The following is a 16043-nucleotide window of genomic DNA, read 5'->3' as shown; positions in this document are numbered from 1 at the left end:
CAGAGATACTGAATGCCTTCCTTGCTTCTGTCTTCAGTGAAAAAGCTCTCCCTCAGGAATCCCAGACCCTGGAGGTTAGTGAGACAGTCTGGGGAATGGAAGACTTCCCTTTAGTCAGGGAAAAGGCGGTCTGAGAGCACCTATGAACCAATGAACCATGGGACCTGATGGGATGCATCCACGGGTGCTGAGGGAGCTGGCAGAGGTGATTGCTGAACCACTCTCTATCTTTGAGAGGTCTTGGAGAATGGGTGAGGTGCCTGAAGACTGGAGGATAGCCAATGTCACTCCGGTCTTCAAAAGAGCAAGAAGGAAGATCCAGGTAATTACAGGCCAGTCAGCCTCACCTCTGTCCCTGCAAAGGTGATGGAACAGCTTGTGCTGGATGCCATTTCCAGACAACTGGAAGAAAAGGTTATCAGAAGTAGTCAGCATGGGTTCACCAGGGGGAGGTCATGCTTGGCCAACCTGGTAGCCTTCTATGATGTTGACACTGGCTGGGTGGATGGGGAAGAGCAGTCAATGCAGTCTACCTTGATTTCAGCAAGGCATTTGATACTGTCTCCCACAACATCCTGATAACAAAGCTGAGGAAGTGTGGGATAGATGAGTGGACAGTGAGGTGGGTTGAGAACTGGCTGACTGGCAGAGCACAGAGGGTCGTCGTTGATGGTGCAGAGTCCCATTGGAGACCTATAACCAGCAGTGTTCCTCAGGGGTTGGTGCTGGGTCCAGTCTTGTTCAACATCTTCATCAATAACCTTGATGAGGGAATAGTGGCCACCCTCAGTAAGTTTGCTGATGATATGCAGTTGGGAGGATTGGCTGACACGCTTGAAGGCTGTGCTGCCATTCAGAAAGACCTGGACAGGCTGGAGAGCTGGGCAGTAAGAAACCAGATGAGGTTTAACAAAAGCAAGTGTAGGGTCTTGCATCTAGGGAGGAATAAGTGCATGCACCAGTGCGGGTTGGGGGATGACCTGCTAGAGAGGAGCTCTGCGGAGAGGGACCTGGGTGTCCTGGTGGACAACAGGTTGGCCATGAGCCAGCAGTGTGCCCTCGTGGCCAAAAAGGCCAATGGCATTCTGGGGTGCATTAAAAAGAGCATGTCCAGCAGGTTGAGAGAGGTGATCCTCCCTCTCTACTCTGCCCTGGTAAGGCCTCATCTGTAGTACTGTGTCCAGTTCTGGGCTCCCCAATACAAAAAAGACAGGGATCTCTTGGAAAGAGTCCAGCGGAGGGCCACAGAGATGGTGAAGGGCTTGGAGCATCTCCCCTGTGAAGAAAGGCTGAGTGAACTGAGTCTGTTTAGCCTTGAGAAAAGACAACTGAGAAGAGACCTGATCCAGGTCTATAAATATCTAAGGTGTGGGAGGCAGAGTGGCGAGGCCAGACTGTTTTCAGCAGTGTGTGCAGATAGGACAAGGGGAAACGGCCAGAAACTGCAGCATAGGAAGTTCTGCACAAATGTGCGCAATAAATTCTTCACAGTGAGGGTGATGGAGCACTGGAACAGGCTGCCCAGGGAGGTTGTGGAGTCTCCTTCTCTGGAGATATTCAAGACCCGCCTGGACGCCCACTTGTGCGACCTGGTGTGGCAACCTGCTTTGGCAGGGGGGTTGGTCTCGATGATCTCTGGAGATCCCTTCCAACCCCTAGGACTCTGTGATTCCGTGACAACATATAAAATCAAAGAAAAAAATAAAAATAAGTGCAACTACTAAAAGCATTCTTTCAACTCCAATCAGAAGTACTCTGGCAAAAAAAACATTTGAACTAATAAGTAGGATTAATTCACAAACTAGTAAGTAGAATGAACTTTCAAACACTTCAGTGTTTTTGTCCACACTTCTTTCCCACAGCCACCAAACGTGAAATCTCTTGTTCTTGTATTATTTCCAGTATCAAGATACTGAAATGCTGCAAACAAAATCAGAAGAGGTTCCTGGATACATAAGTGGAAGCTTGTGAATCTTAAACAAAATATACACTTGTAGCTGAGATATGTGAGTACTATGCTAATTACTGGAAATAAAACTCTAAAAGTAGAAGATGATTCCGGTACCAATTCCAACAGAAGACAAAAAAAAAATCTAATAGGTTAAGTAATGGTATTGGTAAATAACAATTACTTATTTCTAGTGAATATCCATATTCAAAGAGTATTGCACAATAAAGGCTGAAAGAGAAATCTAAAGTCATAAAGCTAATATATGTATTCTGAGGCTGGATCCAGTATGTCTAAACTACACACTCTTAAAAATCGCTGAAAAATTTCTTTCCACCACACTGGTAAGCAACCAGGCCTGGTATCAGCTGTCCCTGAAAGAAAGCTCTTAATATTTCCTCAATACTTCTGAAATAAAATCAGTTGATTATCTGTTGTTTCAAATTTTGTGAGCAAGATTAGAGTCCAGATTACAGAATCATTTCACACGCTAAGAGACTGATGTCACGATACAAGTCCTTCTGGACTTTGCTAAGCCAAAAACACCTAAATCCTTTCATTCTTTCCTCACAGATAATAATTCTTAGCATGTGTTGTCTGCATTTCATTCAGTTCTTAACATCTTTGTACTTATTTAAAGACAATAAAAATGTTCCAGCTCTTTGGTATCAGTAAAATGAGATTACCTTTCTTTTGATATACATACTGTATGAACATATAGTTCAACTCATTTCATAGGTCAATGTAACCCTATTTTGTGATTCAATGTAATTCTTCTGCTATGTTGTTTTAGAAGCTATTCCTTGATTTTTCTTTCTTATGTGAGACTAATTTGAATTTTATTTCTTAGTTTAATTTTATTGTTTTTAAATAATTACACCAGTTTTTTCTGTGTGATTTTGAACAGGAATCCTACATTTTTCAAGAGCTTGCAGCTCTCAAGAACTGACAGATAGCTGATTGTATATGCTAGCACAATACTGCAAAAGCACAAATTGTTCATGTAATTTTTATTCTGTCAAAGAACTAGTTAACAGAGATTGTAATAGATTAAACCCTGGACTATCTCATTGGAGATGGTTCTTGCTATGTCCTGCTAAGATAAAAAAAAATTCAAGCTTAAAGATAACTTCAATGTCAATCAGTTGAATGCCCACTCCATAATTTCATTAGAACTGCATTAAATTCTTTCCTAATTCATCAAAATAGCTAAACAGTTAAATTCTTTCATGCAGATTGCGTGTAATATTCCTAGGGCGGCATTTAATTGAGGCTCCCTACTCCATCATTTGTATTATTAATGAGAACACTGAGCAGCACAAACCTTGACAGACTGCCTTTCAGTCCCAACTGACAGCTTGGTGGTGAATCACTAATTACTAGAGTATGAGTTTCCAATCAGTTGCATAGGAGTTTCAAGAACATTTGTTCTTTTAAGTGTGGCATGCTATCAAAAACCTCACAAGTCAAAATATATTATGCCTACTGCTTTCCCCTTTCATCACAGACTGTCAACTACTGTCAAATAAAAAAAGTGAACTGGTTTCATAAATTTCTACTGAAAGTTTCCCAGCAGCTTATTATCTTGCTGATGCTCAAAAACTGATGTTTCAGTCATTTACATTTGAGGGACATAAGAGGATTAAACCTGTTTCCATTACAATGCTATCCACTTAAACTAAAGTTAAAACAAAACTGATATTTCTTGTGTGTATGAAAAGTGAAAATTCTGTAAATATTCTGTGACTGCATACATCTGTATCCCTTATCACCTCAGTCCAGTTCTTGATAGTCTTGGGAAAAATTACAGAATAACTTATGTTAGAAGAGATCTCTAGGGGTTCAATCCCCTGTTCTAAGCAAAGACTATGAGGTTGAGTTGCGCATGGATTTGGCCAGTCAGGTTTGCAGGAAACAAAAAAGTAGCATTCTGATTGAATTAAAACTGAATGTTGTACCATGCTTCACATTTTTTCTTCACATTAGTTTCATTATTCTTCCTGCTCATATTCTAAAACTTATCTTCAATTTTCAAATACATAACAGGAACTGAAATGTTCACTATATGCTTTTTAAATTCACTCATTCTATAGGAGAGAGGAGGAGGACCTATTTTTATTTTAGAAGTGTCTACACTAGTCTTGCCTTCACTTTGCAAGAGAAATCACTGAAAGCCTCACACAGGTGCAGAGCAACCTCTTTAGTTAAATAGATAAGACTCAACCAAGACTTTGATCATGTTTGCTGGTGCTATTTGTAAGTGGCTGAATCAACACAAAAACCTTGAAAACAATAACCCACATTTAATAATAGTAGATTCTGATAGTGAGGAATAAAATGCCATTCTCTTTAGGGCAGAGATGTATGGATCTCAGAAGAATGCTTTGAAAAGCTAAGCCTAGGAAGAGAAAGCTTGAGAAAAAAGATTAAGTAATTTTTGGTTGAAAGCCTGCTAAGACATTTTATCAGGCACATATGTCGTATATATCTCAGCCTGCTTCTTGCTTGAAAAGTTATAACCACTATATCGGTGTGTTTTATTACTCTCTAGATTCAATTTACATGCAGAATTCCTTTCTCCTGTCATACCAGGATCCAAGCTTCCTAGAGCAAAACCAAATCTGAATCAGAAATAGAAGAACTATTTCATCTTCCTATTACTGTCTGTAATTCAGTTATCAGCACTGAGGAAAAAAAGGTTGAGGGGGGGAAGCTTTCTTTCTGCCACAACTTCTCTCTGCTGTGTGTTTTTTGAGAAATTACTCTCTACCACTTATAAAACTGAAAATAAAATCTCACTTCTTTTCCAGAACAGACTCTGTGTATAAACCATCTGCTACTGACTTTAGCCATCAACCACTACTGAAGTATGGTTTCATCTTTCACTAAGGATTAGCCCATGCCATTCTCATCTGATACAGTCTTGTTCATCCATATACTTAATACCGTATTTTTAAATGTCTCCTTCCTGGTTATAAGACATAGATTATTATTCTCAGAGGTGATGAGGAGATGATCTGTATGAGTATGAGGAATGCATTCCATTAAATTTTCCAGTAAGCTCTTAAAGGGATATAAACTCTCTTTGTTGTGGGTGCAGCTGAATCTTTCCTGTTCTCTTCTTTTGCCAGGAAGATATGAGTGGCTGGAGTGTTTGGTTCTATATATAACTAGTTGATGTCAGCTGGATGCCAATCCCTTTGAAGAGGATCAGCCCCCAGTTTGTCTCAGTACTAGGTACCATGCAGATCCAAGCACAAGGGTAGAAACCATCCTGGACCAGGCAGGTCACCCCCATTCATAACTAACTCCTGAAGCTTCAACTAAAGAGTTGAGATCACATTTTTCTGCACAACGAAACAGTACGGTAAGTGTATTGTTTCCTGAAATATTTTGTCATTGACTGTCATACAAAGTAGCAGATAAAAGACATTTATGTAACCTCTTGGCTCTGCAATTTAAAAGACGTTTATTTTTTAACCTAGTCAGAAATGCACTTTCTTTAAAGATGCCAGAGCATCTTGTTTAGTTCCTCAAGTTCTTTATTAGAGTAAGAAATATCAGTATAACATTTTGAAAACAAAATACAAGGTATAATAAATATATTAGTTATGAAATAATCTTTTAATGTAATGTGTAGATATGCAAAGGCCTAAATCTCCAACACTGATTTTGCTGCAAAATGTATGTATCCAACTCAAAGCTCATTCTTTGGCACTTTTCTATCCATGTAAATACCTTCTAGTATCCAACTGCAAGCAGAAATTGCCAGTGCATTTTGCCTAGTTAAAAACACTGTATTTCTAGAGGAGAAATAAAAAAACTCACTATTCAGCCATTCTAAACATGCTATCAGAAATTAAAGTTGGCTTAATAGCATGAGCTGGCTCAACAATGTAAAAATGTGTGTTTTTTTTCAGCAAGGAAAAATCATATCAGAAAATCACAATGTTATCACATTCTGCCATGGTCAAAGAGAGGAAACAACAAGCATCAGCCATTATGGATGAAATACAGAGAAATGGTATAGCGCTGAACACAACTTACTCTATATGCACTGTCCTCTAGCCCTCCCTAAAACATTTTTAATCACAGAGTTTAACTCTCTTACAGCTTTGTCTCTGAGTGTTTTGCCATAAATAATCTTGGGGGAGTATCATGCTGCCTATGGTAACTAATCCTTTTGTAGTTGCCTCTTTTCATTTGAAAGCTATTTTCAGATGAACAACTGCTGTGAAGGAATGAAGTAATCTAACAGCTGATGTGCATTCTGCTAGGATAGCCTTTCAGAACATTATTTGGGGTTAATAACATGACTTCATTCCATTTTAAATGGCTATCATCTGAGGAACATGCTGATCTGCCTGTATCCTTTTTTTTTTTTGGCACTCTTTCATGTTGCTTTTATTAATAGTAATGATGAAAATTTTTGAAACGATTGTTTACAACTCTGTTCCTAATAATTAATCTTTCTAACTAACAAAATTTGCTATCAATGTGGCAATTTTCTCCCAATTCGTAGCCACCAATTAATCTTATATGCAGAAATTTTACTCTTCTGTTGTTGCACTGATGAAAAGGTAGACATGAGAAGGTAGTACTATGTTTGAAAAGAGCTTATTAAAATTACGCTTCTAGTGTGACACCTTTGGAAGCAGTTAACTCACCTGGGAATGCTGGTCTTCTTGGCTTTCATTAGGTACGTGCTCGGTGCTTTTGGAGATCCTTCCAATCCTTTCCACAAATCTTTTTTACCATTTGTGTAAAATATCACTATTTTTAAAATGATAAGCACTCCATGAGTGGCACTGAAAAAAACAGAGTTCTGCCAATATTTAGAATTTTTGAAAATCATACTGCTTACATAAGATAAAGCACTGGACATTAAATTTCGGTACTGAAAAAATTTTCTTGTGGTCTTTTGATGCAGAGAGTTTTGGGAGGTTTTCTGTACACATTCGTTGACCAATCTGACTGCTGGAAGAGTAGGACCAGAAACATAAAGAATTTAGAAAAAGAAGCAATATACTGCAGTGCCTGGTCCTAATACTGATAATTACATATTTTTTCAGTAATTTTTGTTCCTCTTCCCTCTCTTTATTCCCAACTGAACATACATTTAAGTCTAAAACCCAGACTACCCTTACAGATTTCATTACAACTCAGATTTTTTGTACTGAAAAGTATCATATGTACCTGAAATAGCCACTAAGCTCTTCAGGGCAGAAAAACTGTTTAGAATAATAAATTTCAAATGGTACATGTTACTACTGTTCATTGCGATACTAATAAATATACCATGCAGTTCTGGTAGTCATTGGAGTTGTTGAATAACCTGTGCTGATGTTTACCTTACATAATCTGTCTTTTCATTACTCATACATGTAGATATAAACAGATCCTACAACTTCTTTTATAAGACATGCTGCGATACAAGGCCACTGAAGACAATATAAACACCTTCACCCTTAACTGTGTATTCTACTTCTGCCTCTTCTTTGGCTGGCAGAGATATATACATTAAAAAAAAAAAAGGAAATTTCATGAAATGTGTGTAATAAGAGTCTAAAATCTTAAATTATACAAGTTAAGTGAAACCAATTTGGAAACAGGATAACCAAAGTCATAGTAAGACAAATTGTATGCTAGTTCTCTAGGACCAAATTTGAACCATCCTTCAAAAAATCAGGGATAAATCTGATTTTTAAAGGAATAAATTATTCTCTTTTAATTTCGACAATTTATTTCCCCTCAATTGTTAATTAAACAAGTTTAGCCTGAGATCTGGAAGATAAAATGCTGTGCATCACTGCTTGTAATGAAGGTCCTGCACCTGAAAATTACCTAAAGCCTAAACTTCATTCTGCAAGAAACTGCCGTTTCACAGACATTAGAAATACTAAGCATTAGCAGAGGTAAACAGTAACAGGAGGTTCTGTAGTGCAAGTCCTTTTGGCTTGGGATGACACTCAGAAGTATACCTACTGCATTTTTATTTTAGATCCTTTTTATTACAATGCTTTCACGTAAACACTGAACCTTAAACTCCTTATAAAAGATATTCACAGCAGAAATATCTTGTGGAAAACATACAAAGTTGTTCAAGTTTTTATGAGTGTCTTAAATCTGGGCTGGGTTAATAATTACTGGAAGTTCACATTTTCCTGTTGGGCTATAGAAAATTATTTTGGTTAAGTTCTATGTGTCATAAAATGCTGCAGTAAAAGACACCCTCTTATGGTCTCACTTATGGTCTCACAAGGGAGCCTGCAGGACTACAGCAGCATCGGGAACATTGTGACCTTTCAAACACTTTTTCTTTTCTCTGGCAGAATTGGACGTATCATGAAATTTCTAAACCTAGTTGGTAGAGGCATACATATGTATGTTTAGGGAAGTCTTTGCAGTTCCTCAAATTAGTATTCAATTAAACTCAAACCTCATGTCTAATTCTGTCCAGTTTCTTAAGTGCATTCTTCAGTAGCTAAACAAGTCTATTATGATGGAGTTACAAATTCTTACTTCTGCTACCATAACAAACATAATATTCATAATTAAAATTTATAATCCAAAGAGAAGTCTTGAGAAGACTGTAAACTAGAAGATCAAAAGGGATTGAAGGAAGAAACATATAAATCATATCTAAATGAAGTTAGTAAAGACTTTAAGGGCAGAATATAGCTGAATTGGCAGAAACAAAGAAATGAAACTGGACTAATATTAAGGTTAAACCATGAAATAAACTTCCAGCATTAATATCAATTTATGAGGCTTTTTGTATCGGTGCACTTGGAGACGTTCTCTTTTTGTCATGCTCTAAATGTTCTTCTTTTCTCATTTTTTATCACCTTTCTTGCACTGACACTGAACCAATCCCTAGACACATCATGAACTAGACAGCAGATTAGATTTTAGTTGGCAGGGGATTCAACTGAACTTCACAGATATGTTTCTGGGTTGCTCCCTAGATACACAATAGTACACAACCGTGGGCTACAAAGAGCTCCACACCTTGGAGCCTACAGCAAACATTTACAAGAACGGTACATTCATAAAGGAACAGCAAGGTGCAAAACAGTTAACATCCACCATGCCCCCAGACAAACGCAGGGTAGTTTGGACAGAGATCTTGGCTCAGGATTTGTATACTACCAACTCTGCAGACAATGAAGATTAACATTTCCTATGTGAAAATGTTGCTGATATGAAAAGTAAACTTCTCATCTCTTGTTACCATAAAACCATTCAATAGCCAATAGCCCTCTAATAACCTTGAAAATGAAGAAAATCAAAATATGACTTGTGGGTCAAAATTTTAGGCTACAGGCCAGTAACTAGTTCACTTATCTCAACCACTGAGCCAAATGCCCACCATTATCTGTCACTGATATGTCTGGACAAGCTGAGTCATTTTTTTCCCTGTTAAGAACTCTCTGTTTTGTAGCTAAAAAATAACAAGAGTGTGTTAGGATTCTTTCTGCATACTATTAATAAAGCAGAAGAGCATGCTTGATACAGTTAGCTTGCTCTAGCTCCAGTTAAATCTACTACAAGCATTCAATTGAAATCAGTAAGAACAAAAGTGGATCAGCGGCGATACAATCCCTGGCACATAAACTTGTTTGATTTTCTTCATGGAAAACTTATCTAATACAGCTTAGGCTAAACCTTTAATGTATGTGTCTCACTTATATTGTCCTAAGTGTCAGCACTACACGTTGCTTTTCCATCATAATTACTAGAAGATACAAGCCATATTACATATGTCATGTACTCAAAATGAAATACTGAAAAATAAAAATAAAACTCTTTTTTTCCTTTTTTTTGCTCCCACCTCCACCCCCCAGTATACGCAGTATTAACTTTGACATTAGGTACCTACGCAGATAGTTAATTTGTACTGCTAATTTTAGATTGGGCTTCCTGTTTGATTAACCTGGAAGCAAGATACAGTGCCTTACATATAATTAGGTTTCATTTAAATGCATTAAAATACATGATGAAATTCAGAATTTTATACCCTGTCGATTATAAGAGAATGTAAACAATAGGAGGTCTTATTATTAAAGAAATAACTGTGACTTTGAATAAGTGGATCGAAGAAATACAACACATCTCTTCAATGTAATCCTTGAAAATACATTCCATCTTCATTTTTTTTCCTGAAGTTCATGAATAACAGAAAATAATTTTAATTAACAAAATGATAATTATTAATAAAAGTGGGAATAAGAAATTATTTTATTAAAAATTTGTTCTACTATATGATCCAATTATTGTTACATTTTTTCAATTCTTCTAAGTTCTAAGCTGAAATAAATTAATACAAAATAGTTTGTACAGTCTTGAAGTTACTGTACTGTAAGTTCCAAGCATTATCTAAAGATTGAGGACACCTCATAAGAGTGACTACTCAGCATCAGCTTGCTCACTGACACAAACATCCCTGTTTCCAGAACATCACCACAGAGATGATCAGTAAAGTTTCACATGTTCCATGTTCTCCATTTATAGTCTAAATTGATCTTCCTCATCTTCATTTTCAAATCCCCTAGGAGCCCAGTAAGCAAAAAACAAGATTTTTTTTTTCCTGAACACTGAATAAACTAACACTGCATTTAATAGTTCAGTCCCTGATTGTGTCAAGTTTTGAGACTTGCTTGTAACTTTTCTCTTAGAGAGAATCAAAAATAAATATTCTAAACATACAATTTTTATAAGCATGTTGTAAACCTTTGTTCTGTCTCTCATTTTTAACATCTCGACCTTTATTTTGAAGATTTCTCTGAATATAATAAAAAACATTACTTAATATAGACTTTCTAATCCAAACTTTTCTTAAAGTACAAAATGGTCCGGATTAAAAAAAAAGGCAGAATATTAAAGAATAATTAACAATACAATGTATATAAGCTATAAGGAACTGGTAGGTGTGTTTAAAAAGAGCTACCTCCTTATCTATCCAGTGCAGAACACAAAGTTAACTAACGGTTTGATCTGGGAATTCTGAGGTCAGATGGAATTTTGTTACTAGTTTCAGCAGAAGCCAGTTTTTCCTAGTCATTCAACTGAAATAAATGTGGAGCTTGGGGTGCTTGGCATCTTTGAAAAACAGAGCTGTAGTGTTCTATACTCTACTCCAAAATGTTGGAAGAATGATTAATTTCACTAACACCATATGAAGCTCCCTCCATGTATTAGATAATTATGCACTGATGTGTTATTGGGTTTCAGGTGTAGGGTGTGCGACATCAGGCATTTAAGAAAAACACAGGTATGTATTTACTCATTGTATTGCAGTCTCACCCAGCTTAAACCTTGGAAAAAAGGTCAGCACCCCAAGAGACATCATGGTAGAGGAACTATCAACACTCAGCAATAGAGGCGCGAGGCTCTTCAAGAGACGTCAGCGGAGATCTGACAAATACACATACGAAAATTATCATTATGTTGCAAACAAGCCAAGAAATGTGAGTATTTTGTAATAACTTGCTAACAAAACACAGTGAAACTAGCCTGAGGTTCCTTTTGTGCTCGTGATAAACATTGTGCATGATTTATTTGTAGCTTTAGGAAGAACAAGGAGACAAAGGATAAAGCTTGTCACTGAAAGACCATTATTTTCTGAACTGGTCCCTCAGGAAATGTGTTAAAGCATTAGCAATACCCTGGGTATCCTTAATGGCAGTGATTAAATGTACCTGATGTTTGTCTCATCTGTGGCCTTGGCAAAATACTTAAACCACTTATTTATTTTCTGAAAATAAAGAGAAAAACATTCATACATTTTATTTAGCTCTCCAACTTGGCAAAGGCTTAATTATTTGAGTGTGAGCACTTTACATCCAGTCTAATACAGTATGCAAGCAACCCCTCTAATTCCATCACAATTTTGAATCTTTAAATCTTGCACAGGTGATGCTATGACTGTGTTAGTATCCAAACCCTAAAGAATCCATAGAAAGACTTTTACTGATATTTTCTTTCGTCAAAAAATCCACTTAGGGAAATAAAAATAATGACTATATGTCATGTACTGATATGATAAAGCCTGAAGTTTGAATTGGTACAAACAGGAGATGAGTAATTTATGAACCAAACAGCGAAGCACCAATGGTTACTCAAACTATGTTCAATTGTATTAACAGAAACACACATGTACTTGTAAATTAACCAGAAAAAGTAAAAAACAAGTGCAGGTTTTTGACTCTAAGGAAACTTTTTTGTATAACTGCATCTCATAAGGAGGCTTTTGGAGCAGAAAGTTTGTAATATACCATTCTAATGGAAATTCTGCGGATCTCTCTTATCTTCTGTAGTATTTCTCACAAAAACACAGAAACCACGCATGATGTACAGTCAGTATGACATTCTGACAATGGAAGAAATTATTCCTCTTTGGCTTCTGTTCCTCTCCCTTAAATGCCTATTTAGACATTGTTTTCTTCATCAGCTGATTCTGGCTGCCAAAATTAATCTTTCTAACATACCTTAGGATGGCTCCAAAACAGAACGCCTTGATCTTTTTTCCTTTGTTTCAAGTTAAAACAAGTATTGAGTATTTGCTTTCCTACTTTAAGAAACTCTTACTCTAAAACTGTCTATATTTAAATTACTTTTAGCTTATGTGTCATAGCTAAAATAAGATACTGACTTCTTATGAGACTCCAATTCTATATTTATGCAACAATGATTAAGCTTTTAGATGTTTCCTTAGAACTGATGGCCCAACAGCAGAGTGGAAAATAACACCGTATCATTAATCTTCAGAAAGTGACCCACACTGAAGTTGCTATTTCTATTATAAATACAGGAAAAGAAAATCCCAAACAAAATCAATTCAACAAATGCAGTGGATTTTCAACTACGATAGGAAAAGAAGTTTTGAAGAATCAGTGCTTTGAAACTCAAATGGCTCAAACCTAACAGATTTATTGAATATTCCAGTAGTGAGAAGGCCTTGTCTTGCACATCACAACTCCTGGCATTTAGTGATCCCTCAGCCCCCTGTCAAAGTAACAGGATTTACTGTCTGCTGTGAACCATGCAGCCCACAGGCACAGGCAGGTACTGCAGTGACCAGTATGAGCAACAGAAGGGATGAACTCTGTTCTTAGACTGCATAATTGATTAAATAGAAAATAGATAGATAAGTAATTAAATAGATCTTAACTTCAGAAAAGGACAACTCAGATGGTAATTAGGCCTCTTATTGATCTAGCTCCTCAATTCTATGTATAAAGCTTTCACACACTTGAAATACATACATTTAAAACTGTGCTGTAATGCCATTCTTAACACTGATAGACTATTCACTTTTGCTTACATAGCCATTGCAAGACAGTTGTGAAACTGTTTAATCTTCTGGATAACAATTGGAAAGCCCAGATGAATGCTGTCTTGCAAAAATGGTACCTAAAAGCGGACAGTGTGCCTTTGGATAATATGTCCTGGGTCTCAGACGTGGGCTGTAACTACTCCCTCAAAAGAGAATCATGAATGAACTCTTTTTTTTCTTTCTTTTTTCTTCTTTTTTCTTTTTTTGCCTTTGCTATCAATGACGTTTATTTATACTCGAATGCAGCGTGGAGAGCCCATACACAGTGTTAAAATGGATGGCCTCAGTGTTGAAGGAATTCCCCAGCACGCTCCAATGACGCCCCCTAATACACCTGATCCCCGGAGCCCACCGCATCCTGACAACATTGCCCCAGGTAATACATTAACTTGTAGATATGAATGATATTTAGTGTTCGTTGCTCAGCAAGTGACAGAGCTCTTTATGAAACAACATCATTAACCAGTATTTATTAACGGAGTTGCTGTTAGAAATTCATAAATTTAGATAACTAATCAGAATTTCCCATGGAAATTTAAAGCAGTAAGTTTAGTTGCTTCTGTTTATTTTTTAAGATTTTACATGCCTTTTGTACTACTTTTCCTTCAACTAAAACATGCATTATGATCTGGTGAAACTGGTCATACATTTATTGATCTCATACATATTGAGAAAGCTCCTCAGTTGTTAAACCAGACTAATATACTGCATTTACATTGCCCTAGTTTCGAAACTGCAATACAATGCTCAACAGTCTGAAAATTATCTACTGTAGTTTAATTAGCCATAAATGTAAATATGAAGTCATTGCAAGTTTTGCTGGACTCTTCTATAGAGAAGTAACTTAAAGTGGAATCTGCCCCAGCTATAAACACAGTTCTCCTTTATTTAGGTCCTTAACTATGAGAGTACTGTTCATTTTTATTAAAAGCAGGAGCTGACGGAAGGCCTTATTTCGTATTCTCTAAGACTAGAGAAGGCTAATTTGTTGTGATTAATTTATCCAGTGATATATTCTTTCTTCCTGTTTATGAATTATACATGAGCACACTGTTTTTTTGGTGGGGTTTTTTTGTTTGTTTGTTTGTTTTTTTACAAATTCATTCTTTGTTTGGAATTACTCAATGCTCGTTTTGTGCAGACCTTTTGCAGTCTATGTAAACTAGGTCAATGCTACTTTGTTGGAGAATGCTAAGACTCTGTGCATACATGGGACAAATACAGTTCAGTAGAGGTATTCCATTGCTAAATGATGGTAGAAATCTTCACATTTGAAAATGGTAACAATTATTTACTTTAGTTCTGGTGAAATGATTAAACCACAGGGTAGGGTGTTTTTTTTTGTTGTTGTTGTTTTCTGTTTGTAAGAGAAAATAGCATTACTTTGTAGAGCTAGATGCTGAATAAGGATAAAAGGAAAGATAGATTTCCTTTGTTTTTCAAATGAATACTATAGCTCATATATTAGGATAATCCCTTGCTGATTTTAAATCTTCAAACTGTACTTTCAGGACTGTTTTTCCTCTCTCTCTATTTGCTCTTGCCATAATGTACTTGCTCGTAGAAGAAATCACACTGAATATGGAATTTACTTGCTTATTAAAACTCTGATCAGAGCCAGACCCTCAGATGTTTGTGCAAAAAAAACTCTGTTATCTTAGGCCAGGGATTATGTTGATACACTCTCATTTTCAAACAGATTCTTACGATTATATGAATAAATTTAAATAAAACTAAATTAAATGTAGCCTCAAAAAAAGAGTAGAATACTTCAGAGCAGTTATCTAAAAATCTCCAAATGCACTCTGTGACCTACCTGCTGTTGCGTGGCTTTGGTCAACCCATTTGTTTCAGTAGTTCATTTTATCTATCTGTGAACTGATGGAATACCACTTCCTATTTTCATAGGATAATTACAAGGAATCAAAAAGGCAATATATTGTTATACTGGTTTTGCTGTGATCTCCTTGCAGGATATTCTGGACCACTAAAAGAAATTCCTCCTGAAAAGTTCAACACTACTTCTGTGCCAAAATATTATCAGTCTCCTTGGATAGAAGCCATTAGGGATGATCCCGAGCTGTTGGAGGCCTTATATCCTAAACTTTTCAAACCTGAAGCAAAGCCAGAACTGCCGGACTACAGGAGCTTTAACAGGTAATTCCGAGAGGGCACTGAATTTTATAGAGGAGAAAAAGAATTACTATGAAACAAAATGTTTCCAGCAGCTGTAAAAACACACATCATCTGTACTTCCAAGTATATCCACCCAGATTTACACAGATTACAAGTAGCAAACAAGAGTTTTAAGAAGGTAACTAGTCTCTCTCTGGAGTGTGGGCCCAACATTAATTATGGAACCAATAACGGAAGATTAATTGTTGAAAATGTTGAATAAAAGAAAGAGAGAAACAAAGAACTAGAGAAAAAGAAACAAACAGTGACATAAAAAATAGCATAGGATATAGTAACTCTTCAAACTTATTCCAGCATTTCTGTCGACTTTGGCAGGTGCAATATAATGACCTCATAAGATCCATCAAGGAAACTTTGAGTAACACTTGGCTTGCAAACTATATAAGGCAAACCACATTTATTTTTACTTTTCATTTCTTTACTTTTATTTATTTATTTATTTTACAGCTCACACCTTAACAGCTTGTTCTGTAGGCAATGGTAGTACAATGAGCTCTACCCTCTAGCAGTGCCACAGACAAAACAGCTAGCAACTTGCCTATTTTATTACATTTAACTTTT

The 16043-nt window shown here is 36.5% G+C and overlaps 1 protein-coding gene and 1 long non-coding RNA gene across 4 annotated transcripts in view; one reads left to right on the top strand and one right to left on the bottom strand.

Annotated features, from left to right (window-relative positions):
- The window catches only part of LOC109367304, a 127870-nt gene that overhangs the window by 105196 nt on the left and 6631 nt on the right, over positions 1-16043 (bottom strand). The gene's annotated exons all lie outside the window — the stretch shown is intronic.
- MYOZ2 (myozenin 2) overlaps positions 5173-16043 on the top strand; it is a 17941-nt gene continuing 7070 nt past the window's right edge. Inside the window, exons 1-5 of one of the 3 annotated variants that reach the window (XM_003205713.4) lie at positions 5173-5315; positions 5869-5972; positions 11183-11418; positions 13533-13662; positions 15260-15443. In XM_003205713.4, the coding sequence (XP_003205761.1) occupies positions 11299-11418; positions 13533-13662; positions 15260-15443 (434 nt within the window). In that variant the 5' untranslated portion in view covers positions 5173-5315; positions 5869-5972; positions 11183-11298. Of the gene's footprint in view, positions 5316-5868; positions 5973-6586; positions 6648-11182; positions 11419-13532; positions 13663-15259; positions 15444-16043 lie in introns of those variants that run through there. The other 2 variants (XM_003205712.3, XM_019614745.2) reach the window with 2 other exon arrangements.

The sequence above is a fragment of the Meleagris gallopavo genome, chromosome 4, assembly GCF_000146605.3.
Source record: "Meleagris gallopavo isolate NT-WF06-2002-E0010 breed Aviagen turkey brand Nicholas breeding stock chromosome 4, Turkey_5.1, whole genome shotgun sequence".
NCBI lineage: Eukaryota > Metazoa > Chordata > Aves > Galliformes > Phasianidae > Meleagris > Meleagris gallopavo.
Note: the sequence above shows the minus strand (reverse complement) of the source record. Positions and strands in the feature narration are given on the sequence as shown.